Source organism: Cygnus olor, chromosome 2, assembly GCF_009769625.2.
Source record: "Cygnus olor isolate bCygOlo1 chromosome 2, bCygOlo1.pri.v2, whole genome shotgun sequence".
Classification (NCBI taxonomy): Eukaryota; Metazoa; Chordata; class Aves; order Anseriformes; family Anatidae; genus Cygnus; species Cygnus olor.
In genome coordinates this window covers 91,857,551-91,881,827 of record NC_049170.1, presented here as the reverse complement: position 1 = coordinate 91,881,827, position 24,277 = coordinate 91,857,551, and the positions used below count along the sequence as shown (strand labels likewise).

Here is a 24,277-nt window from a genome sequence, read left to right as displayed (position 1 = left end):
CCAAATGAAATGTAATATTGACAGATGTAAAGGAATACTTGACAGAAATAAACACAAACAGAAAATGAATAGAATTGAGCTACAGGAGAAGGACTTTGAAAAAGACCTTGAGGAGACAATGGTCCTTACTCAGAAAATGGTCTGACAATAAGGGAAGGCAATTTGAAAACCTAGGAGTCCTGAAATACAGAAACACACAGTGGCATTTGATGAAATATTTAGAATGCTGTGCGTCTCTAACTCAGCCACTGTGACTCAAAGGAGTAAACAAATAAAAAAGATGTCCAAATTTTCATCCTGACTCATACTGTATTAAGCCCTGGAAGGCAGCTAGAGGCAGTTTGCTCAGCAGAAAATTGAAGTACCCCTGTCACCTCTGTTAGGTTGGGAAAAATTATATGGGGAATTTGTTTTACCTGTACTGTCACCATGAAGGATTCATGCCCTCTTATCATCTGCCTTCTCCCTAACACAGTGACCACCAAGGACAAAAGAAGTGCTCACCTCAGATTATGAAATCTCATGTGGAGATTAATGTTTTGGCCACTGTTTCTTGCCACAGTGCCTGCATCTCATGGTACCAGTGTTTCATTTCAGCTCTAGGACATCACTGACTAGAAGCGGCTTGGTCTCAAAGTGGGGAGAGGGATGCCAAGCTTCACCAAATTCAAAAGTGAGAACAGCAGCTGAAGATATATCTTATCCATGTAGAATTATAAAATCTCTTTATTTCTCTTCTCCTGGCTTTCTACCTGTGAAATTCAACTGAACATTTCATAAAGCCAAGCCACTTCCTCTCTCTATCCTAGGGCTTAGCATCTTTTATCACAAGGAACTGTTTTCTTGTATCACAGAGCAGAGGGTCACCGTACAAAGCAGTTTCTTTGTAGGAACAGCAGAGATGAGCAGAGGTGAGCACAGGACTGACTTCGCTTTCCTTTCTACAAGAATCCTGCCTAGATCATTGTGAGAATTTGCATTCCTCTTACCTGTTTATGCCATTTAAAAGTTAGATATCAGGCAAATCTCCTTTTGTAGTCAATGAAGACAGTTAGACATTCCTGGAGTGAGAGTCATCCCATCCTGAGGTCTAATATAGATGAAAATACTTATCTTTTTCCATTTTCTTTGAGGGGAACCAGACAACTAACTAAAACTAGAAGCCCAGGTTTTAGTATATTGAAGTTAAGTTTCATCTGTGCTGAGGATGCTAATGGCAAATAGGTCTGATCTATGTCCTTCCTGAAATGAGAGAACGATGAAAATCCTTCTAGTAGAGCTTAGATCCAGATAAAGATGGCAAATCTATTGCCAGCCTTGCATAACTCAGTAGACAAGTTACTAGTAATGGGAACCATCTTTAGGTAGAAAAAAACTGCTGCTTGGGCTTTACTAGTGGAGACTTGTTTTAATGTGGAGCGTCTGTATTAACATGAATTAGATTAGGGAATGAACATCATTGTACCTGATGGGATCATTAAAAATTACATATGGTGTGGCACAGTGGGACAATATTAAATTCAACTGAGATTAATCCTCTTTGTCTTAGTAAAAAGCACAGACTGGAAAGTAACTTCTTCATAATACTGCATTGTAATGTTGTAATACAAACTACCAGTTACTGTACTTCAGAGTCAGTGTCTGAGCACTAAAGCTACATAATCCTTTATTCCACAATAATTGTATAATACTAAATTAGATCTCATGAATATTAACTTCAAGACTAACAGAGTAAAGTTGAGGAAATTGGGAAATAAAATTATGCAGAACTTCACGTCTGTTTTATCACTCATCAGACAATACAGATTCAGTATTTTTTATATGGAAAGAAGCAGAAGAAACATCTTTGTAACTTGTCTTCAGTTTTGCAAATCAATGTTTTGGCAATCAAATTTTGTTAAGTCCTTTCTTCCTCATGATAGGGTAAAAACGTATGACTGTGGAGAAAAAACTGCTGGCTGGTTCTCTATGTTTCTTGGTCGTCCATGCCGCTTGATAAGACAAAGTCCAGACAGGAAAAACAGCGTGCAACATAAAAGTACAAAAGGTTTGTTGTCATTCTTAAAAAAATTGTGGTTCCTCAATTAGTAAACATGGAGTCACAATGAGTTTAAAATTACCCTGATAAAGAGTGAAAGAGTCACACAATATTGACCTAGTAGGTTTCTAAGGGTTCATTTATACCCAAACTGTGCTTATGTGCTTTTTTACATTTGGTGAAAATGTACAAATACCTCAGTCTTTTTTTTTCTTTTTTTTTTTTTTTTTATCATAACTACAATGATTTTGTCTGGAAATTTAATGATCATTTTGAAAAATGGTCATGAAAAATCTATAAACAAAGAATTTATTTTTATATTAAATTTCATTATAAAAGCAATCAAATTAACATTGAAAATCCATAGTTATTGCTTTTGTAAATTATTTTACAAAACTGTTAAAATCTCAGCTCTATCTTGTTTTCTGAATGCATTATATAATTATGATTTACAGTTCTGAGGGGATTCTTGGAGTCTTTCCTTAGTGTCTGAGCCCAATGAAAAAAAAAATATAATGAGAAAGAATAAGAGGTCAAGGGAAAGATGAGGTGAAATTACTAGTATAATCTTCCTGATTTTTAACAATAATTTTATAATGTCGGACTGATTTTTTTTAGGTCTGACCTGTGCTACAAGCATCTCACTCTCTCTTGTGAATGAAGCACAATACCTCCTGATAAATGTAGCAAGCATTCTGCAGCTGAAAGAACACATTTCTGCAAGGTAAGGTCCTTCTGTCCTCAAATGTCTCTCAGCCATCTTAGATTCCAGCAGCTTGCCAGAAGATACCAATGTAATTGTTTTTTCTAGAAAATGAGATATACTTACTTTTCAATGATCAACAAATATATAGGTACTAAACTGCTATAATTACCCATTCCTGAATTACTTCTGAAAACTTGGGTTAAATGCCTGAACATAACCCACCTGCCAGTCATCTTTATGAGAACTTAAACAAAATTCTTGTCAATTGATCTGATGGTAGGAGACTGTCAGGAATCAACCAATTTCTGTTTGTGGGAAGAACACAGATAATTAGTTTTCCTCGATATAATTTATTAGATGAAAATTTAAGGTCTTCCTACTTACTGAAATATTTTTTCCCCATGGAAAGGGTTCAGGTTAGAGCAAACATTCACAACAGAAATAGTAACTATTTGCAGGACTGTATTTAATTAATTAATTAATTCTGCATTACTTGTACCAAAGTGGGAGATATAGGCAACAAATGAAACATTTGAGTTGGCCCAGAGTTCAGAGATGAGGAACCCAATATTAACTAAATTTTCGTAAGCTGACCATGGAGAGTTGTTCTTTCTTGAACTGAGAACTGGCCTAAATTCCATAGAAAATCCTTCCTCAAGGCCTCCATCATAGCTGTGCCCCCCCACAACCTATGTGTTTGTTTCTGAGCTCATGCTCCCCTCTTCTTGTCTCACCAAACTATCCTGCCTCTGCTTGGAAACACCTTCTCTCCTTTAGGTCACCCACCAAACATGTTGCCCTGCAATGAAACTCCTGTTTAGAGTTATTCATATATACATATATATGTATAGCTGTAGGAAAATAGGTATATAGCTTTAGGGTTTAAAACCACTGACTGCATTAAGCACCGCTACAGATCAACTTGCATTGCCTGAGGGTTTTCTTTCTTTAGGAAGAAGTAGTTGGGCAATTTCAGCATGTGACAGCAGTATCCTGGGAAAAATGCCTGGCAAAAGTTTGAACCTTTACATCTCTTTCTTTTTGACTACCTTTTCTCAGTGATAATTAATGCCTTCTTTTGAGGTTTGACTGTCTGGTTTACATCTCCTTGGCCAAACAATGCTTGCAGGCATCCCTTACTCACAATGGGTATTTTCCATGGTGAGATCCAGCAAGAAGCCTACCAGATATGGGATTTGAGTACAAAGAAAAAGCGAAGGGACCAGATGAAGCAGCATGTGATGATGAAGGAGGACAGGGAACTTTGAAATATACAACGTCAGATGATACACTATTTTTGCACCTAATATCTTCCAGTGTTCCCCCCAGTACAACTCGGTTTGTAATTTATTTTTTCTTAAAGGAAACTCCAGATGTGACTGGAGCTGCCATTATGCCTGAGAAGCATCTCACTTCCCACTCTGTAGCACAAGAGTGCTTGCCATGCAGTGCTTTCTCAGAGTGCTGAGAAAATTAATTCAGCATCATACAATCATAGAGGCATAGAACGGTTTGGGTTGGAAGAGACCTTAAGGTTCATGTGGTTCCAACCCCCCCTGCCATGGTCAGGGACACCTACCACCAGACCAGGTTGCCCAAAGCCCCATCCGTTCTGGCCTTGAACACTTCCAGGGATGGGGCATCCACAGCTTCTCTGGGCAACCTGTGCCAGTGCGTCACCACCCCCAGAGTAAAGAATTTCTTCCTAATATCTAATCTAATATCTAATTTATTATATACTGCATCATTGTTCTGCACTGCTACTGAATCACCATGTGCAAACTTTCAAAATATTGAACTATGCAATAAACATTTAAGAATCTGCACATAGTGGTCTTTATTAAATGGCTGTATTTTTTAGAAAGTATTAGTTATCTTCTTGGCATGTGGGTTTGGTTTTGTTTAATGGAAACCTGCTAAGACTTATAGGACCCTTTCAATCTTCAGTTGAGTTTTAATAGTTTCTCTTTCTTTGCATCTTCTATAGTTAGTAAAATTAATCTTCCCCTTTACATTTGGGTCTTGAGAGGTGATCTAAAACAGTAACAGCAATTTAATTAAAAATTAGAATGTAACATACTGATGGAGAACTACATGTATAATGAGACAATCATCTCTGCTGTTGCCGTTATATGCCACCCCCATGAAAATCCCCGTGGCCTGGCCTCATGCCCAAATGTTCTCAATACAAATACTCCCCTGAAGGTGAAAATAATCATTTTCAGGTTTGCCTGTTAAATATATGGAATGCTTTCTGCATTGCAGGGCCCACTGCTGTGGAAAATCCTAAGTACTCAGGCTAGCTTTGGCAAATGACATTGATTTTCACAACAGATCCTTGTTGAGATTTGCAGGATGAAGGTGCCTCTATCCAACTGATTGATGTTTTGAGGGAGAGGAAATAATACAAATTTACTCCGATAAATGCTGCCAAGTAGTTACAAGCAGTTCTGAGGGCTGGGGATAGGTATGGGAGAGCTGAGGTATTTTGGAGGTGAGCCTGAGCAGGTAGAGGGAGAGCAGGAGTGTGGGCATTGCAGTCTCGGAGGAGCAGCAGCACAGGCTGAAAGTAGAAACTAGAAGTGTTTTTTAGCAGCTGGCTCAGGGCATTGTGAGCTCAGCTCTGAGGTTATTGGGGCTTTTGATGCCCCCATTAATACCAGCTTGGGTAGCCAATGCTCGCATGTCACAAAATTTATTCAAAGCTCCCTCTGCACAGCACCCAGACTCCTTTCAGCCAGGTATCCACACAGTCCACAGCAAAGGCAGGAAGCAAAACAGTGGAACTGAATTTGTTCATGAGTAACTGCTAGTTTCTTCCCTGTCACTTTCAGCATCAGCATAGTCTACACTTTCCTTTGGCTCCTGTCTACTCCGATCATGATAAGCTCTGCCTCAGCCGTGGATTGAGACATGCTTGTGGGATCTCTAGGGAAAACTTGGAGCCCTTCAGCTTCCCACCCCACTTTCTACCCCCAGGCTCCTGAAGCCTTGTGAACAGCAAAAGCTTGTCGGAGCCAGGGTTGTGTGGTCTGACTGAAAGTTGATTTATCCTTATGCACATTTGTCTGCTAAAGAAGATCTTCCAGACTATTTTAAATAAAATCAAGCCCTTTTTTCACCTAACAGACCTATTCTGCCAAGACTGTTTGATGTGAACAGTTTTCCCTGTGCTTTGATTTTACATGTTTTTCCATATTTTAATTAAAACACAAATTTTAAACTTTTTGTCCTTACTTTATTAAAACTTTTTTTTTTTTTTTTTCCAAAACAGAAACCTCTTTTCACTACTTAACCCAGGTTTCTGTCTCTGCTGGAGGGTGTCTTATCCAAAAGTTGTCCAACTACAGCTGATGGAGCTTTGGAAGTTGTTCACGTCCATCATAGCTAATGCAAAATGAATTGTTCTTCCTCACTTCAGAGAACTTCCGTTACAGATTTTAGGGCTGTCCTTTTTTATGCTACTGGCAGGATTCTCCTTTAGAAGGACAGTGAAGACAACAATTCAAAGGTGCAGCCAGCTTTCTGGTATTTGTATGCAGCCTGCTGTTCTCTCTCCCTCATGTATGTTCTCAGCACTGACGCAAATCTACACCCTGGCAGTTCAAATGCCTGTAAAGAGGTGGAGATATCTCCACACAGAGATTAATTTTTTTCAAAACACCTGTCATTTGGTGCAATCTGTTGCAACCTGAAGGCAAATAATAATATAAGGAATACATTTCTCATAAAATGCCTTACTGGCCTTTTTCACCTTCAGCATCTGTAATTTTCGTCCCTTTTGCTACTGCAGCATATGCAGAATATGCTTGTATTTGCTTTCTTTTTAGAAGCATTTAACCAGTCAAATTTAAACCAGCTTAGTCAAAAGATCTTTTTATTTGCTACCATTATCCTTACATATAACTAATGAGGAAATTTTCTCATATGCATTAATTATAATTGCCACTCCGCATGCTTTCCTGCCTACTTTACAGTTCCAGGTTACAGCCCTGAAGAAGCCACCTAGATCATTACAAATTCTAGTCAAATACCGTGTGCCTTTTTTATAGCCTTTGTAATAAAAATTGGTCCAAGTTATTATGGAGATTCATCTGTTTGATGAATCCTATTAGCCGCTAGCTTCTTACAGCACAAAAAACTAGTGCAGAACTCGGTAATAAAGCCTATTCTTTCTTTTCTGTTGTGAACTCTGTGGTACAGATTGGAAGACCCATTGGAAATAGAGGAATTAATCCAGCGTTTCCGTGCCAACATTGTCATCAGTGCACCAGAGTCCTTTGAAGAAGAAGAGTGGGCTGAGATTTCAATAGGTGCTCTGCGATTCCAGGTATGAACTTATCTCCCTTGTCCTACTCCTACAGGATGTTGTCCTCTAGCACAAAGTATTTTAAACTTGGAGACTGAGAATTTTTGTAAGGCTTTGACTGGAATATGGGTGGCACAGTATGTGCAGATGCAATTTATGAAGTGTGTAAAAAGAAAAAAAACATGATGTGACCTGTGACAAACATGCTGCAATGTAATTGAGAGGTTTTGACATATTTCTCCACCCCTTTTTTTATTTCATAATTCATAACATTTCCCACCTCCATCCAACTGAGGTGAAAAATAATCGCTGTTTTGAGGCTGAGTTTGCGGCAAATATTGAACCAGCTTGTAACAAGAGAATATGAGCAGCTTTTAAGTATGATAGTCCAAATGCAGTCTCAGATTGCTGCACGTTAAGAAAATGATTGCCAAAAGTCTGAACATGAATACCAGTGAATGATCACTGTCTATTGCTCTCTGGTGTATGCATTCTAATCTTCATTCAAGACATGTTTCTTAGTCTAGCCTTAGGTAGGGCTGTTTCATACATTATTCTTCATGTCATATCTAACAACATAATGCGCTTTGTACTGTAAGGAAAATGCTATCAAGTCAGACTTTGTTGGCAAAGAAATTCTTTTTAGAAGAACTTCAACAAAAGTTCCATGAAGAAGCAACACGTGAAACCAAAGGGAAAGATGAATATATGCATTGCGTGTTGTATTGGATTGGTCTGGTCCTTAGCTATGAAATGTGTATTTGTAAATGCATTGCCCAGGATGTGAAAGGGGTTTATTCATTGTTTGCTTAGGGATGATAGTGAAAGACGTGAATAAAAGAAGTGTTAATGTCAGATCTAGAAGCCATGATAGAAATCACTCCTACTTGTTTCTGGTCAGCATATCCTGAGAAAAGGAAATGCCATATTTTCAGTAAAGGTAGAAAATATGACCTATCTTCTCTCTTCTTAAGCATATTTTGATCAGCAAGCTGTAATATGAGTTTAAAAAAATGAGGAAAAATTCTGCAGGTAGGAGATAAGGAATATAGAAGACAAAACCTTGAAGTATAGTTTATTGGAGTGCAGAGTTGCAGTAAGGAACTCAGCTCAGGATCCAGTTGTGGAATATACTGTAAAACTACAGTATATTCAGGATAAAACTGCTTTCCTGTTTCTGGCATTGAAATACCTTAGGAATGCAAGCCAAAAATAGACAGGCTTATGCAACTCGCATTCTCTTTTCCAGTCTCTGCTACCCAGATACTGATATAGTAACAGTAGAAATTATGTTAATGGTGCTTGATGCCAGAAAAAACAATAGAAGATGCTGTTGAACAAAGAAAAGTAGGTGAAAATACTTCCTTCTTTTGTCTTGTTTTTCTTTTAATAAAATATTAAAGCAGTGGAAAATCATCTCCTGAAAAAGCTGAGCCAAATATACGGTTTTGATGGTTACACTGAAGAGTTGTACAAACAGTTCTAGATGTACCTCAAAGAAATAAAATAGCTCTTCAGAACAGCATATAGAAATATTTGCAGTGTAAGGTTTAATTAGTTGACCTATTTGAAATTATGACAAATTTTACAACAGTACAAAGTTTATACTGAGACATTTTAAAGAAGAGTTATTTTGTAAAATGTAGAGCTTTGCTAAAGGTGGGGATGCCATAGCAAGCAAAACTGGAATTTGTCTTCTTCATTTTAATGCTTTAAAAGGTAAGAAAAAATTCATAGCCTTTTTTTTTTTTCCTAAAAACACACCCTATTTCAAACAAGAATTATCTTTAGGAACCATGCTTTATATTATATATGATGTTAAATTAGAGGATCTCATTATTCCTTCTACTTACATAGACTTGTGGAAATTCACATTTTGCATTCTGATTATCTACAAGTGCCATGCCTGTAAGAAAGAATTTGGGATACTGTATCCCACAGAAATTGCACAGGAAAAAAATGTTAACCAAAACCTGTTAGCTTAGCTCCAAGAGAGTCCTGCTTTGATTAAATCCTGAGGCCTTGGCTTAATTTTATCTTCAGTTCTCCTTTGAGCAAGTAGCCCTGCCAGCCCACAGACAAAGTGAAGCAATCAGGAAATGTAAATATGTAAATGCTTGGTATTTCTCATATTCTGTCTCTGGGAAAGTTTTCTTTAAAAAAAAAAAAAAAGGACTAAAAATGCAGTGATACCTTTGCAAGTGGACCCTTGGAAAATGTACCTACATTAGGTGAACAGGACTGATCTTGTACACAATGAAAGCATTAAAGAACATAAGAAAAGTATGTGGAAAACATATTTTTTATGATATTATGCTAGTCAGAAGCTTGTACTGTTCCATGTTGTACTGTTATGACATATAGCAGTGACCTTCTTTAACTGAAATTTCAGGTTGTGGGTCCGTGTAGCAGGTGTCAAATAATCTGCATTGATCAACAGTCTGGGGAACGAAACAAAGAAGTTCTACAGTCTCTGTCTGCTGCAAGAGGTAGAAAGGTCAGTAAGTTACTCAAAAATAGCTGTACAGAAAGATGTAGTGCATTGCATGCATAGAGAAATACCTGCTGAGAGAATATTTACAATTACATTCTTATGCTAATCATTACCATTTGTTTTTTCAGTCAAAAGAGGATGCACTTACAACCCAGATATATCTTTTATTTCCATAAAATGTTCAACACATTTTTAATTCAGAAAATGACTATTAATATGAGTTATTTTTTACTGTTCTAGCTATTGTTCAGCATGTACCACTTTACAATGTGTTTATTTTGGTCTTGACAAACATGTGCCAATGTGTTGATGTCATTCAAGAAGAGAAATGTGCAGAAAAATCACAAAGTGTTTGTGATGATCCAATTAGCTCCTAAGACTCAACCTTACTGTTGCTGAGAGAAACTACTTAGCAGGAAATGCAGAGCAGACATGAATATAGACAAAGTTGAGAGTAATTGATTAGGAAAGTGACTGGGGAATAGGTTTGAAACACAGGCGTTGCTTTGGAATCTTTCTGCTTGCTCGGGTTGCATTACTTCTTGGAACTGAGAGTACTCAGATGATGGCTAGACAGATTGGCATCCCAAAAGCTTCACAAATCTCCTCAGAAGTATTTATTTAGCTGAAAATCCTTACTCTGAATTCACTCTTTACTGTTAAGCTTCTCTTGTAAAAGTTCATCGGCCACTCTGGGCTCAGAAGCCTCGCCAATAACAGCCAAACACCAGAGACTGGGCACAGCACGGAGGCAGAGCAATAACAAACAGGTTGCAAATTGTTCACCCAAACAATGCACAACCAAGTTACAAATAATGCCCTCTTTGTTTAAAAAAAAAAATAAAAAATCAATTTGTCTCAGTGACTCATTAAGCAAACAAAGAGCTCCATTTCCAATGAGTGTTATCCTGGGGGAATAGCCCCGCTGGCTGGCTCCATCTCGGAGCCAGCTGCCTGGTGCAGGGAGGGAGGCGAGCAGGCAGGGGCTGGCTGCCCAGGCACGGCTTCCTGCTGACCTGAGATGACTTGAGGTTGCACAGCAGGCTCTGGCATCCAGATTGCTGCAGTACACGTGCGGTTGTGAGAGGAGCTCCTGGCCATGGCGGGTAGCCTGAGGACGAGCCTTCTCCAGATAATGGTGAGCCACAGCTGGGACATCTGGGGCACTGCTGAGCATATTCTGGGTAGGGGTGCTGCCCTGTTTCCACGTGGGGCATGGAGGGCTCTCTCTACCCACAACCCACATGTATTTTGCTGGATTATGACTCAAAGCCTCTGCAGAGGGACAGCAATCTGTATTTGGGGACCTTCTCAGGTGGCAAGGACACCTTCCCTGGGACACAGCTTCTCAGGAGAGGCAAAGCATCTCCTGCACACTTCCCGCAGCAAAATAAAAATGAGCTTCTCTTTGGTTTTGATTAACCCTGGCAATGCAAAGGCTTTCTTGATACAAACACTCCTAGGACCACATGACTCATTCCTACAGAATTAAGGCAGAGAGAGCCATCCCGCCTCTTGAGAGCCTGGCATCAGATAAAAGGAGCAGGGCAAGGCAAGGCGCTGCAGAGCACAGTGCTGCTATTCACAGCAGGGGAGTGCTGCGCTTCCCTCAGCTGTGCAAAGATACTCATGCTGCAAAGAACAGGGCCTTCAGCTTTTTTATTTTTCCCAGCCTTCAGCCAAAGAGAACTCTCAGCGTTGCTGGCAGAAGGAGTCTTGTGAGCATGTCCTGCTCTGCCTAAGGCCAAGTCTTCTGGTAAGCTTGACAGCCAAAAGAGATAATTTGAACTGATAGCTTGCCTGAGTTGGTCTGTGAAGACCTCTCAGCCCATCCCTCCTGCAAGTCATCTGTGGGGTGATGGTCACCAGCTGCTTATCAGTGAGTAGCACCTGAGGACTTTGGCATCTTCCTTGTGCTCAGCAGACCTGGTAGAGGACACTCATCCAAACCTTTCATAGCGAGGAGGGGGAAGCAACACTGAGTTCATGTGGCTGTGCTAAATTGCAGAGCTAATCCTTTGGTGACTCATGTCTGTGGCATGTGCTTTTCTGTTGAGGAGTCATCTAATAGACAACACTTTATTATTTTTATCGAATACAGATTCAGTGAAGGAATCAAGCTGTGTTTGTTCCCAGCTGTCAGTAACACAATTTGAAGTACAACAAATGAAGCAAATATGATTTAAGCTAATTTCCCAGTACAAGGGGAACTGATATTTTTGAAAGGCCATTGTTGTTGCTCAATTTGCAAAACGTTAAAGACACCGCACATGTGAATGGCCAGCAAATCCTGCATGCCAGATGTCAATATTTAACATTTTGTTTTGTTTTTTTTCCAAGAATACCAACCCAGAAAAATATATTGTACTCTGTCAAGCTGGTAGCCCTAACTAAAGCACTGCCAATGAACTTCAATAATGACCTAAATAAAGTAAGGCTTGTAAGAGGTGGTTCAATATTTATTTCTGAAATCATATTTTTTTCCTTTCCTCTGAGACTCTGAGAACCTGGTGCTCCAAGCTGAAAGACTGAGGCTTTGAATGCATGGATTACTACTGAAAGTCAGAACCAGCTACTGTAATTAGCCACACAAGCAATTTGCATGTTTCCCTATAAATGTACAGAAGGGTGATGAAGCCCAGCCAGCTACTTCTTATGAAACCTTTTTTCACATTGTTTGAAATAAAATGCAAACACCTCTACAAAGCAAACTTCAGTTCTACTGCCACAAGTTCTGAAAAAATACTCATTAAGAATTCCTTCTGTAATTTTTGACTGAAAAGGAAAAAATGAGCTCTCCTTCTGTGACAGAGCTCTCTGTGTTACTGCAGGAGACTACGAAAGACTAGATAACTACATTAAGCAAATAGCATAAAAATAGCCACATGCTGTTCCACATGCGTCACCACCTGATGCAAAAGGCACATGGACAGAAAGGAGAGAACGTTGAATTCTTGCCCATCTTCTGGGCTTTGCAGATGCAGTTTAACGCTAACAATAGCGGAAGCCCTGTGGTGGATTTGCAGCAGTGCTATGAGCTGGGACTTGCTGTCAAGGTAGCAACGGGAATTGCATTAGCAGCCTGCCCCAGCGGCCTGTATGTATGGAATGTATGGATAGCGGTACATCAAGGGAAATCCATTGTGTTTGCACATGCCCTTCTACACTAAAAAGGCTGTTTTTTTTTTTCCTGTGGGCTGTTGATCCTCTTTTATGTCTCTCATTGTGCCTGGGAGAGCTCCCTTTCCTGTGGAATTAGACGCCACGCCTTTGGACTGCTTACTGAAACGTTAGCAGGGATAGCAAATGACTTCTCTTATCTGATGCATCATTATCATCATTTTCATAGTAATGCAGGGCTTTGCACTGTGCACTGCTTTTCATCCAAAGATCTGGAACACTTGCAAACACTGACTGGTGTAATTAATAGACCTCTGAAATAATACGGTTCTCTTTTCTTGTTCGTGGCTGAAGTGGGAAATGCATTTATTTAAGGTAGAGAGCAAAGGAAAATCAGTTCTTAATAAAACACTCTGCTGTCCAGTCATTTTCAACAAAACAAAATATTTGGTGTTTTTTTGACATCAAGTTAAAACTTTTCTTTCTTTCCAATGTGAAAAATTAACATATCAAAAGCAAGTGCTTCCACTGTTCTATTTTCATAGAATCACAGAATCATTAAGGTTGGAAAAGACCCCCAAGATCTCCTGGTCCAACAATCGCCCTACCACCAATGCCACCCACTAAACCATGTCCCTAAGCACCACATCCAACCTTTCCTTTAATACCCCCAGGGACGGTGACTCCACCACCTCCCTGGGCAACCCATTCCAATGCCTGACTGCTCTTTCTGAGAAGAAATGTCTCCTCATTTCCAACCTGAACCTCCCCTGGCACAACTGGAGGCCATTCCCTCTTGTCCTGTCACTAGTTACCTGTGAGAAGAGGCTGACCCCCAGCTCCCCACAATCTCCCTTCAAGTAGTTATAGAGAGCTTAACTGATTTATTTTGTAAGGCTTTACTGATAAGTTTTGGTGCAATCAGAGCTAATAAAACATCCTTGCATTAAAAAAAAACAATAATAAAAATAATTCAGATTTAATAATTTCATCTTCCAAACCTTTGCATGGGAGGGAGGTTGTGTTATAGGAATGAAGTGAGCAGGTGAATTTATCTGTTGATAGAAAGCAGCTGAGAGCTACATCCAGGGGCAAAATCCAGAGCTCCTCTATCCAAAGCTCAGTGTTAGCGTGCAGTATTCTTTGTGTGCTTGTTACACATTCTAGCAGGGCACTTTCCCTACCAAGTGCTAGTTTGAATTAACCAACTGTTTAGGAGCAGTATCTTAAAGGCCGCTCATCTCAGCCTTTGTCAGATGTAGCACCTCCCATTTCTGTCTAACAAAAGGAGATAGGGTACCCAGGATATTTCTGTCAGTAAATATCCAAGAAGTGCATATTGTTGTTGATCCAGTAAAAGTATTTGAAACAACATGCAAGAATGACAGCATTTTATAGCTCCTTCTTTCAGTGAGTGTGATGACTATCGTGTGATTCCCACTTGGCAAGAGTACATTTTATCCATTTATCCCAGCAGTGAACATTGTAGTTTTACTGATCAAGAAGCTTTACATGAAGTTTGAGAGTTATAGGAAGAGTCCCTACTGCCACCTGTGTCACAATCCAGCCCTTTGCTCTGTTCTGGGTGTGGTCTGGAGAGTTTATATGCCAAATAAAATGCCCTTGAAATTTGGAAAGGGTAGCAACAGCAGAAAGAGATTATGCAGTTCATTGTAATGACTCTGCAGGCTGTAATCTCTGTGTCTGAAAGCCTCATTTTTCAACACTGAAATGTGAGAAGGGACAATTTGCCACATTTTCTATTTCTCTTGAAACAGAGATAGAATGACAGGATGCACAGCTTTTGTGGTTGTTTGGGAGTATTTTTGCTGAGTCAATATTTGTAATTACTAGAAAAGCAAGGAAATTTACTTAAAAGGTACTAAATTCATTTCTGGTAATCACAGGCAAAATTCTGGTCATTCAGAAGAGCAAGATGTCAGCAATGAAAGTGATTTTACAGGAAAACACTCATCCAAGCGGGCATTAATACTGAAATATGTATACCATCAGTATAATATCACCTTGAAAACTCCTTAGGCATCATCCAGGCTCAGAACTCAAAAAAATACTGAGACCTAGATGCCCAGTCAGAGTAGAGAAATAACAAAGCATTAAAATAGTATTTAAGAACTCCTGCAAATAAGATACACTCGCACACCCCTTTTCTGAAATAATCATGGAGGGTTTAAAGTGCTTTAAGAAAAAAAAATGTGGCTGGATGATTCAGAGCAATAGAAATAAGGTAAATTAAGTTACCCATACTGAACAATCTGCCTAGATTTATATTAGTCTTTTTAAGGTAAGTCAAGTTGTCAATACAGTGAATATATGTTAATAATTCTCACGTATCAAATTAGTTGACTAACACAGATGAGTTATAAAATGCCTTCCTGTGTGAAGTACAGGGTAGCGTGGACTAATATTCATTTTATAATACTTGTTTTATGATTGCCTGATTTTTTTAAACAAATTATGGCAACTGTCATTTTTACATTAGGGTGCAGGAATTAAATGCAGGATATTAAGTTCAAGGCTGAAAAAGACATTATTTATGCCAGTGGAGAAACCACAGCTTGTCAACAAATAAGAGAAAAACAAGAACAGGGTATTAATATTATGTACTCTAATATTTTAAATGAAGCAGTTACTGACTTACCATTTTGCCATTATGGTTTACCCAACACAGTCACTGTGCTAGTGGATTGGGATCCTGCTGCACTGTGGTCACTCCTCAGCATTTCATACTCAAACACTCACCAGAAGGATCTACCCTACTACATCCACTGGTGTTGGCACCATTGTGGTCACTGGTACCCAAAAATTATCATAAGTAGGATAGGCCTGATCAGGTCCATTTAGGTGGAATGCCTGTGAGATGAAGAAATAACAGAAATAACCAAAAAGATTTACTTGGGAGCTATTTTTCTTTGTAATGTTTAGGATTACAAATGAAGCAGAAAGACCCCAATTCGGAGCCATACTGGGGCAATGGTTGGATAGATCTCTGCTTTACGGCATCACAGTTGCTTGAGAGTAGGTCTCAGCCTTAAATCTCACTAATTCTTTGAAGACTAAAAGCTGTTTCATGTTACCTTGTTACTGTATTTTTATGTAATTATATAGTGCAGGAATTTGAGTGAACATCCTGCATTTTAAGTCTATCAAACATGCTCCCTTAAATTCAACCAACACATTTGGTTATTTTTAATTTATTGCAATTCCTTTAGTATATTTTTCTAAACCTGCTGTAAATGTAATTCCCTCCGTTTCAGGATCATTGGTCTGAACAATGGCAAAAAATGTCATCAGGAAATGGAGAAGGAGCACAGAGTTTTATTTAAAAAATGTGTTTGTTCAGACATACTAAATGAATTACATTTGCTTATTTATTTGTATTACACTTTTGAATGACTGTTCATTTGTAGCCTACCAAAATCAAATACTTTTTATTGAAACCTGTAAAAAATTGACAAGAAAACTAATGTTGGCTTTCCAAGTCCTTTGGTTTGAAGAGCAAAGACATTCTGAAGTCTACAATTCAATTATCAATTTAACATTTAATTGAATTAATTAATTAATTCATTAATTTAATTTAATCTTCAGTGTTTGTTTCTTTCTTTCTTATGTATTTTTTTTAGCTGTTTTCTAATTGCTTGGAAAATATTATCCTAAGGTTGCAAATCTGTTTCTTGCTGCACATTTCTATGTTCTCCACAGGTGGAAAATAAAACCACAGAAGCACACCAGTCTTTAATGTGACATTTCCACATCACACCCAGCTGTTCATAGCTGTAACTGTAAAGTCTAATGTCCTTAAAATTAATGCCACACATAGGAGTGCAGACACTCAGACCAGATTTTCAGTGCCTGTGAGCATTTACATAGTAGGTGAAGTGGTTATCCTCCTTCTTGTTTCTTTATTATCCAGTAATACAAGGACACATCTAAATATTTGTAATATTTACATAGTGTGGCTTCACAGCTAATGACAGATAACAAGCGTTAATCGTAATAAAACAAACTTTCTGAATATTTTCTGTAAAATATACTAAAATATTAATAAAAACATATGAAGGGAAATTCACCAAGGCTAGACAGAACAAAGTTCTGTTAAGAAAGCAAACAATTCATGGTAGAAGACACAAGACTTTTCCTCGCTGTTTGAACATACATGCATTCTGGTGCTGCCTGGCCTTTATTTGTGAAAATGTATTAACTGTATTTGTCAAGAAGCCAGTAGAGTCATTAAATGGCAAGACTGTGAGCGAGTGTAAATTACATATATGATACTATGGAGCTCATGATGAAATACTGTGTTATTTATCCACTTACTTAAGGTATTCTTCTTAAATACCATGGGGTTAGCTCTTGTTTACCAGTCTATTATAGTTAATTAGTTAAAATGTTCTTAATTACATTGAGATCACACATACATCCTTATTCTTAAAGCAAAATTGTTTTTCTAAGCATATCTGGGTTGTGAGATCCTCCATAGATCTGATTACTTTACCATGAGTCGTATCTCAATGAATATTTTGTTGTGTTTTTTTTTTTTTTTTTTTTCAGACAAACTTTGGTGTATACCTGATGAACCAGCCCTTGTGCTCGTCCTTTCCAGATATGTTATCTGTTGGGTCTCAAGTACTTCCAGTGTTGAAGGAGAATACAGAAATTCAACGCCCAACATCCAGTGAAGAAAAATGTTCAGGATAGAAGATGAGACTTACATGCAACTCTAGGGAGAAGTCAGTAGCCAGTTATTCAAAAAAAAAAAAAAAATCTTCCGCTCATTTGCTTCTGCTTTGAGTTTTTTAATTTTCTGTTTGCACTAAATGTTATCAGATGGCAGTACCCTTGATAATTAGACTTCACCTACATGTTTTTGCTTGTGATTAAGTTACAGCAGCCATAACTCTTATTTTGTTCAATTGCTTCAGGATGCAACAGGTTTGATCAAGTTTTACTAGTGGATGACTCCCAAAACAAGCCCAACGTTGTTGTCAGAAACCCACATCTCAATGAAGGAAAGTAAACATAACAATGAACTACTTCCTTATGCTGCTTTGTTAAAACCACATTTGGGAGAGAGGACGCAGGGCGTGCTTTAGAAACAAGGTAGGTGGGAAGGGGATAGTGGAAGAGTGACAGGAGAGTAGCAGTCCTTTCAGCTTTTCAAAAGTGAAACTGCAGGTGACGTACAGACAGTCTGAAGCACAGAAGAAGAGTGAGTTGGCATTGGAAAATGTGTGTCATCCTCTTGGGAAAAGGTGTCTGAGGATGCCAAAAAGGCGCAAAGATCAATGAAGATTCAGTATGCCTTTACAAAAAGACATTCCTATGAAGCAATTTCATCCATTTGTTCTCAGTGTCTTTTTCTCATTCCCACTTGCCTCTTTTCCATCTGATCCATTTTATGTGATGACTTCCCACACATGTTTCCGTACGTATTTGAGACTGTTGACATATTATTTCTAATTAGAGATTTCTCAACTAATCCAGTCATAATTTCTATACAAACTTTGCTTATGCTTAGCAATCTCAAATGGCCAAGATGTTGAAACATCCACTTGAGGGAATTCTTGAAAGTCAAGAATGCTTCTCCATCCTGAAAAGGTCAAAGCATTCTTTTTTCTTACTCATTGTGGTAGTTCCTGAGCATTTGATAATGTCCTTCTTGGAAGGCTTTTAAGTTCTTGACTGCCATAAACGACTCATGCTTTCTGATTGTCTGAAACCTAGGACTTAACTGATACATGAATTCTTGCAAAAATAAGTAAATAAATAAAGCCACACATTGAGAGAGAGAGAGAGGGAGGGAGGGAGAGAGGGAAGAAGAAAGAAAAAGAAAGCTTGGGAAGTCAACATAAAACAGGATTGAACGTACTGTGGCCAGGTGTTTTGTGACTGCTTTATTGCCAATTGGGAAGGGAAATTTTGACCCCATAAAAAGCACTGTCTGAACTCTTGTCTAGCATGATTTAGGCCTTCCTTGGAGTAGTTTTGGCTCAAACTGTGTGAAAGGGCTTCTGGCTGAATCAATGCTTGAGTTGTTTGAGCGTAGCCCTCGAGGGGAGCAGGCAGCTTTGTGAAAGAATTGGTCAAACAGTCCTTCTGAAAAGGGAGTGATTACCCCAGAGCAGCATACAGTGGGAAAAGGGAAGTGCATCACCCGGTGTGTGAATCAGAATTCAGTAGATAGGTAGTCTTTTCTTTCCTTTCTCTTTTTTTGTTCTTTTGAAGAACTGGTTTTACTCACTTCAGCTGGAACAGACTGTTATTAGTCTCTCAGCAGAGCTTTGTAATGGAAATAAGGAGAGACACTATCTGTTTCTTACAACCTGCCATAAAATACGTGGATAGAGAGAGGTGTTTTATATGTATGTAAACTGAGGATCAGGTTTTTGAGGATTTTGTGAGTTGTATCTTCCACTTCAGAGCACAAGCAATGCTCCTTGATGTCTGCTTTGAAAGCCAGCGGTTTTCTCTGTCTAATAGTCAATTATCTGATGTTGTAATGAGCAGGCTTTTTGGAACCTTGAAAAGCAGTTTCCTGGTTTCTAAATCTCTTTTGCTGTTTCACTCTTTGCCTTTCTGTTATGCAGAACATTGCTTTGTTGGATAGAAAGCCAGCACAGCGCTGGCAAATTTAATATGAAGAGACCTGCTGTATGCTGACCTTCAGGTGATCTCTGGCGCTTTACTCTGTCCTCTTCACCTCACCAGTATGTCATTTGTTTAAAATGGCACAGAAGTTAGAAGAGGAAATTGAAAGCAAACCTCAGCAAGCTCTGTTTTACTTGTTATTGGATTTACTGCCAAATAAGTCACTTTGGTACACAGTAGCTTGACAAATACTGTTTGTAAATAGCCTTAATGCAATGTATGATAACTAAGGATGAGAGGATTTGAACTTTAAAAATGTCATGCTTGGTCATTCTGACCTATTATTTACAGGCAATTACACTTTCTCTCTCCTGTGGCCTAGTAATATTGCATCAAGAATAATTTTGTCATTTTACAGGGGGGAAAAACAGTTTCTCTGATGTATGAACATGCTCATTAGTATATTCTGTGCATTTCCCACAAGGAACATCTTTGCACTGTAGCGATAGGAAATGTCACAGTGCTTCAGATTGATGTAAGAGACACAAGGAATCTTTCATCTCAACAAAGAATAATATTTCCCTTATAGTAAGTGGAGTGTCACCACCAGTATTGAGATGTCTTCCCATCAATGAAGACAGATTCTTCTCAATGCCAATACTTTGTGGAAAGTCTTGAAGTAGGAGGATTCATGCTTAAACATCATGCACTGTAAGTTTTGTAGAAAGAACATCGTTCCCATAACGTGATAAAAAATTCAAAGAATGGAGAAACTGAGCATAATACAAACTGAGGTATGGCATGAGCGAAAAGGACATAAAAACTTCAAAACACTATGTATATTATGTAGAAAGATTAAGTGCATTATAAAGGGGTCACTTCTCAATGTTCTGAGTATATAGAAAAAATACAATTTCATATGAATGCAGACTCTTTCATCTAAGTTCTCTCATTGCTGCAAAATTAAATCTTTGGACTAATTACAGATATATATTTACTTTCTATGGATAAAAAATGTATTTAATACAACATTTCCAGAGTGTTGTGTGTAGAAAGTCCTCTACATATTTGAAAACTAAGTCTATATTTCCTTACAATAAATTATTCAGACACATTCTATTTTCCGTGGGACTTAACTCCTTCTCAAATCTCAAGGCAAAAATTATGATTATTACAAGCTCCAATAATAGCCAAGAGGTTGGAATCACAGAACATAAATCAGCATTTTTAGGAGAAGCCTCTGAACTGTGTTCACTGATATGACTAAGATAATTCAGACACATTGTGTTTATACATTTTCAATGGCATCTTTCAAAATGTGGTCAAAAATTTTGGTCATTGTTCTGTCAAAATCATGTACAAATCAAAAGGAAAGACTGCATAATAACTTGATTGTTGTTCACAAATTACGGAAATTATGCTATGCATTTCTTCTTCGGTCTGTTTTTTAACTTTCTTGGAAATGAGGTCAATAAAATACATATTGTGCTCGACATGTCTAGTGGTGGTGTTTGCATTCTTGAACTTTGAGCTCGGGAGATGCTAAGTTCTGCTTCGAGGCATTGCCGGGCTCACTGGGCGAACTTGTGGCTGACTGGCAGGATGTCTCATCGCTGCTGGGATTCACAGGTGAGGTGTTCCTCCAGCTATCATGCTGACAGCCTCTGCCAAGTCAGCATGCCAGTCAGTTGCATACTCAGTTCAAGCCCTGCACAAAATGCAGTAATAATCACTGGTTTCCTGTAAAATATTTCCAGGGGCACTCCTGTTGGAGCCACCTCTGCTATCCGGAGGTTAGAGGTCGGAGCCCTCACCAAGGGTGCTGGAGAAGAGCAGGTTCAGCTCCTTTGCCTGGAGGCACCCAGCACCATCTTTTCCCCCTGCATAAACCACAGGCAGTAGGCGAGACTGGGGACTTAACAGGGCTGGGTGTGTGTGGGAATCGCAGGGAAGGCCTGTCACTCCCTTCTCACCAGGTTTGCGCGGAAATGATCTGTGATTCACCAGGCCAGAGAGAGAGGGACATGGACACAATGAGACAGGATCCAAGCGTGACTCTGAACTACCCATTCACGCTCTTTTGGACTCACTGAAGATGGGAGGGGAAGAATGACTGTAACCCAGCAGGTAGGTGGCTCCGATGGAGTTGAAAGATGTGCGTATGTCACCGTCCCTGTGATTACACAGCTGTCATGAGGCAGCTACTCAGACAAAACATAGACACGGCCCCTGCAGACGGGAGGAGAAGGCAGGGTACTCCTCCTCTCCACTGGGCGCATGAGCCAGTGGGCTACAGAGGTTTCTGTCCTTCCTTCCTCAGGCTGTCAGCACTTCAGAGCAACGTGGAACTAAAACAAGACCAGATGGGAACACCCCAAATGGGTTTTGGAATAGGCAACCACAGCAAATGTGAGCTGAGGCCTCTCAGACAGAACCAGGAAACAAACCCACGTTTCTGACTGCCTGCTAGGTGCACCAGCCTGGAGGCCAGAGCGAAAAGAAGAGAAAAAAATGTGGGAGGGAAAGAAAAGCAGCATCCCCTAAAGTCAAATTTTAAAAGAAAGTAGTAATACGCATCTCTCCTTCACAGAGTTTGTAATTTTTTTTTATGAAAGAAAGGACTTAGGTACCCTCAGGCCTACAAATCGGATTCAGAGGACTCAGAATCATCAACAGAGAGGTACCTCTTAAGTAAGGTGCCATTTAAGATGCCTCTGTTCCCTCCCTTTCATGTCAACTCAGTCGAATGGCTACTGTCGGTCCCTCTTGGTGGAAAAGAAAATAGGCAGGTGCCCTGCGCTAGGACGTGACTCACTCAGGGCTGCAGAGAGAGATCTTAGGGAGGTTTGACGTGAGGCATCCATCCATGAGCATCACTGCCATGTGCAGAGACACACTGGGAACCTCTGTAATAATCACAGCAATACATGTCACAGAGCTAGTTAGTTAGTCATTTTTCTGCTCTGCTATTAAGTCATCCTGGAAGGATGGTAATCAGGAGCTGTGATCGTAGAGAACAGATCACTGCAAGAGCAGGATGGGGAAAGTGAACAAATGAAAAAAAGAAAAAAAAAAATGCATGTGGTGGCATTTCTGACCAAGAATTGTTCAAGGGTTTCTCAAATACCCACAAAGTATGACACAACATGAGAAACAAGGGAAGTTTGATTTAGAAGACACAAAAGAAGTGTCTGGTGCAGTGCTGCTGTTATTTTGTCACTGATGTGCCCCTTTAGCTGTTTGCTAGCTAATGAATAGACAGATGAAAGTGCTGGCGAAGGTTGTTGGTGTGATCTGAGTACAGCCACCTCATGGCAAATTTGAAATTATGCTGAAAATGGAGAGCCACTTGCACACGCACAGCCTGTAATTAGGTGCATTTCTATGTTAATCCCAGTTTCTGGTGTGAGCCAATCTATTCCAGACCTGCAACCAAAGATTGTCAGCACAGTGGAAATCTGGATGTCAACATCAGCTTATCCCAGATGACCAGTATATTCCATCTTTGAGCCCGTCTCATGCTTTCTGCTGCTTCTCAAAGGTAAGTGCCCCATCTGGATTCAAGTACCCTGGCTGGAATTTATAATGCAGAGATGGCTTCTCAGTCCAGAAGTGAGATCAGCTTTCAGTTTCTGAAAGGCCTGTGTTTTTCCATGAGGATGTTTTTGAAATGCCAGGCATGATCTAATGTCAAATCTGTTGTTTTCTGGTACTTATAAGGGATGGATCAGATAAAGTTGTTGAAAGTTCACAAGTTACTATTTCTCAAACCAAACCAAATCTAGAAGATGATAGAAGGCCCTACACTGCTGGACCCTGCTCATTTCCACAAATGGAAGAGTCTCTGAGGTATCCATCATTGTTTTCATGGATGTAATTTCCTGTGGGTTGTGTATTAGATATTTGTAATTTCACTGATTTAGCCAAATGCTATGGACTGTGGCTTATCCTCAGAGCCTTTGTATTTAGTGCCATATTAAATAAGTTTCTTTTAGTGAACTCTTCAATAATGAAATGAAATTGAATTTTTCTTGCATCAAGTGTTTGCCTTTATTCTGTTTTAAGGAACCAGAATGCACAGTTTGTGTATTTGACTTGATAGCCAGAGCTCACTGTAATGATTTAATGCACTTGAAAAGAAAAAGCTCTCATCTGTGTTGGTTTATTTGTCAGTCAGTACTTGTAAGAAGCTGTGATGTTCCACAGTAATTCACCACGGCTCTCTAGGAAATTAGAAAAAAGAGCTAAGCTACAGGAGTGGAGCATGGATTGCGAACACTCATGTTCTGGAAGAGTTTATGCTGTTCATCTATCTATTTTCAAGCACAAGAAGCAGAACAGTCTAAACCATTTTATTTTTAGTCTTGGAAAGTCACCTCTGAAAAAAAGCACGCACATTTTTCCAAAGGAGCACAGGATGTGGCAGCCCATGTCTTGTATCAGACCCACGGTTGGGACTCTAGCTAGGCAAAAAGGGTGACATCCGTGCGGGCAGAAGGAGTCCTCAGACATGTAAAACTGCAGAATAAAGTTCTGTAATGCAGCTTTATACCCTCTCTTTTTCATCAAACACCATGGAGCAGCTTACAGCAGATAGCTGGCTGAAACCTGAGCATCTCCAGGGAGACTGCAGGACCAGGGGCCCATGCCCCTCTCCAGACACTGTCCAGACCCACTGTACCCCACTCAAAATGTGTCCCAGGAACACAGTCTGAAAACAGCCACTGCCAGCTCCTGCCGCAGCACCTGGGTTGTATGTCATGGCCAGAGACAATTAGAGCAATTAAAAGCCAGTAGACATTGCTAATTTAGCTCACAAAGCTCAGAAGGTTTCTAGTTAGCTAGTTGTTCATGGTTTTATGTTAGGGAAGTACTTTGTCAAGTTAACATGCTATTTTATGTCTTGTAGTGGTGTAATGGATTCATTTGGTATTCATTCAATCTCACATGCCTTTCCCACTGCCACAGCATGGTAATCTGGAACTATTTACGGGCAAAGTGAGG

At 39.3% G+C, this 24,277-nt stretch overlaps 1 protein-coding gene across 2 annotated transcripts in view; it reads left to right on the top strand.

Moving 5' to 3' along the window:
* The window catches only part of MOCOS (molybdenum cofactor sulfurase), a 233,051-nt gene extending 212,287 nt beyond the window's left edge, over positions 1-20,764 (top strand). For both annotated transcript variants that reach the window (XM_040549017.1, XM_040549018.1), the window contains 5 exons: positions 1,923-2,047; positions 2,657-2,762; positions 6,948-7,074; positions 9,446-9,550; positions 17,237-20,764. In XM_040549017.1, the coding sequence (XP_040404951.1) occupies positions 1,923-2,047; positions 2,657-2,762; positions 6,948-7,074; positions 9,446-9,550; positions 17,237-17,383 (610 nt within the window). In that variant the 3' untranslated portion in view covers positions 17,384-20,764. The remainder of the gene's footprint in view (positions 1-1,922; positions 2,048-2,656; positions 2,763-6,947; positions 7,075-9,445; positions 9,551-17,236) is intronic.
* The last annotated feature ends 3,513 nt before the right edge of the window (positions 20,765-24,277 follow it).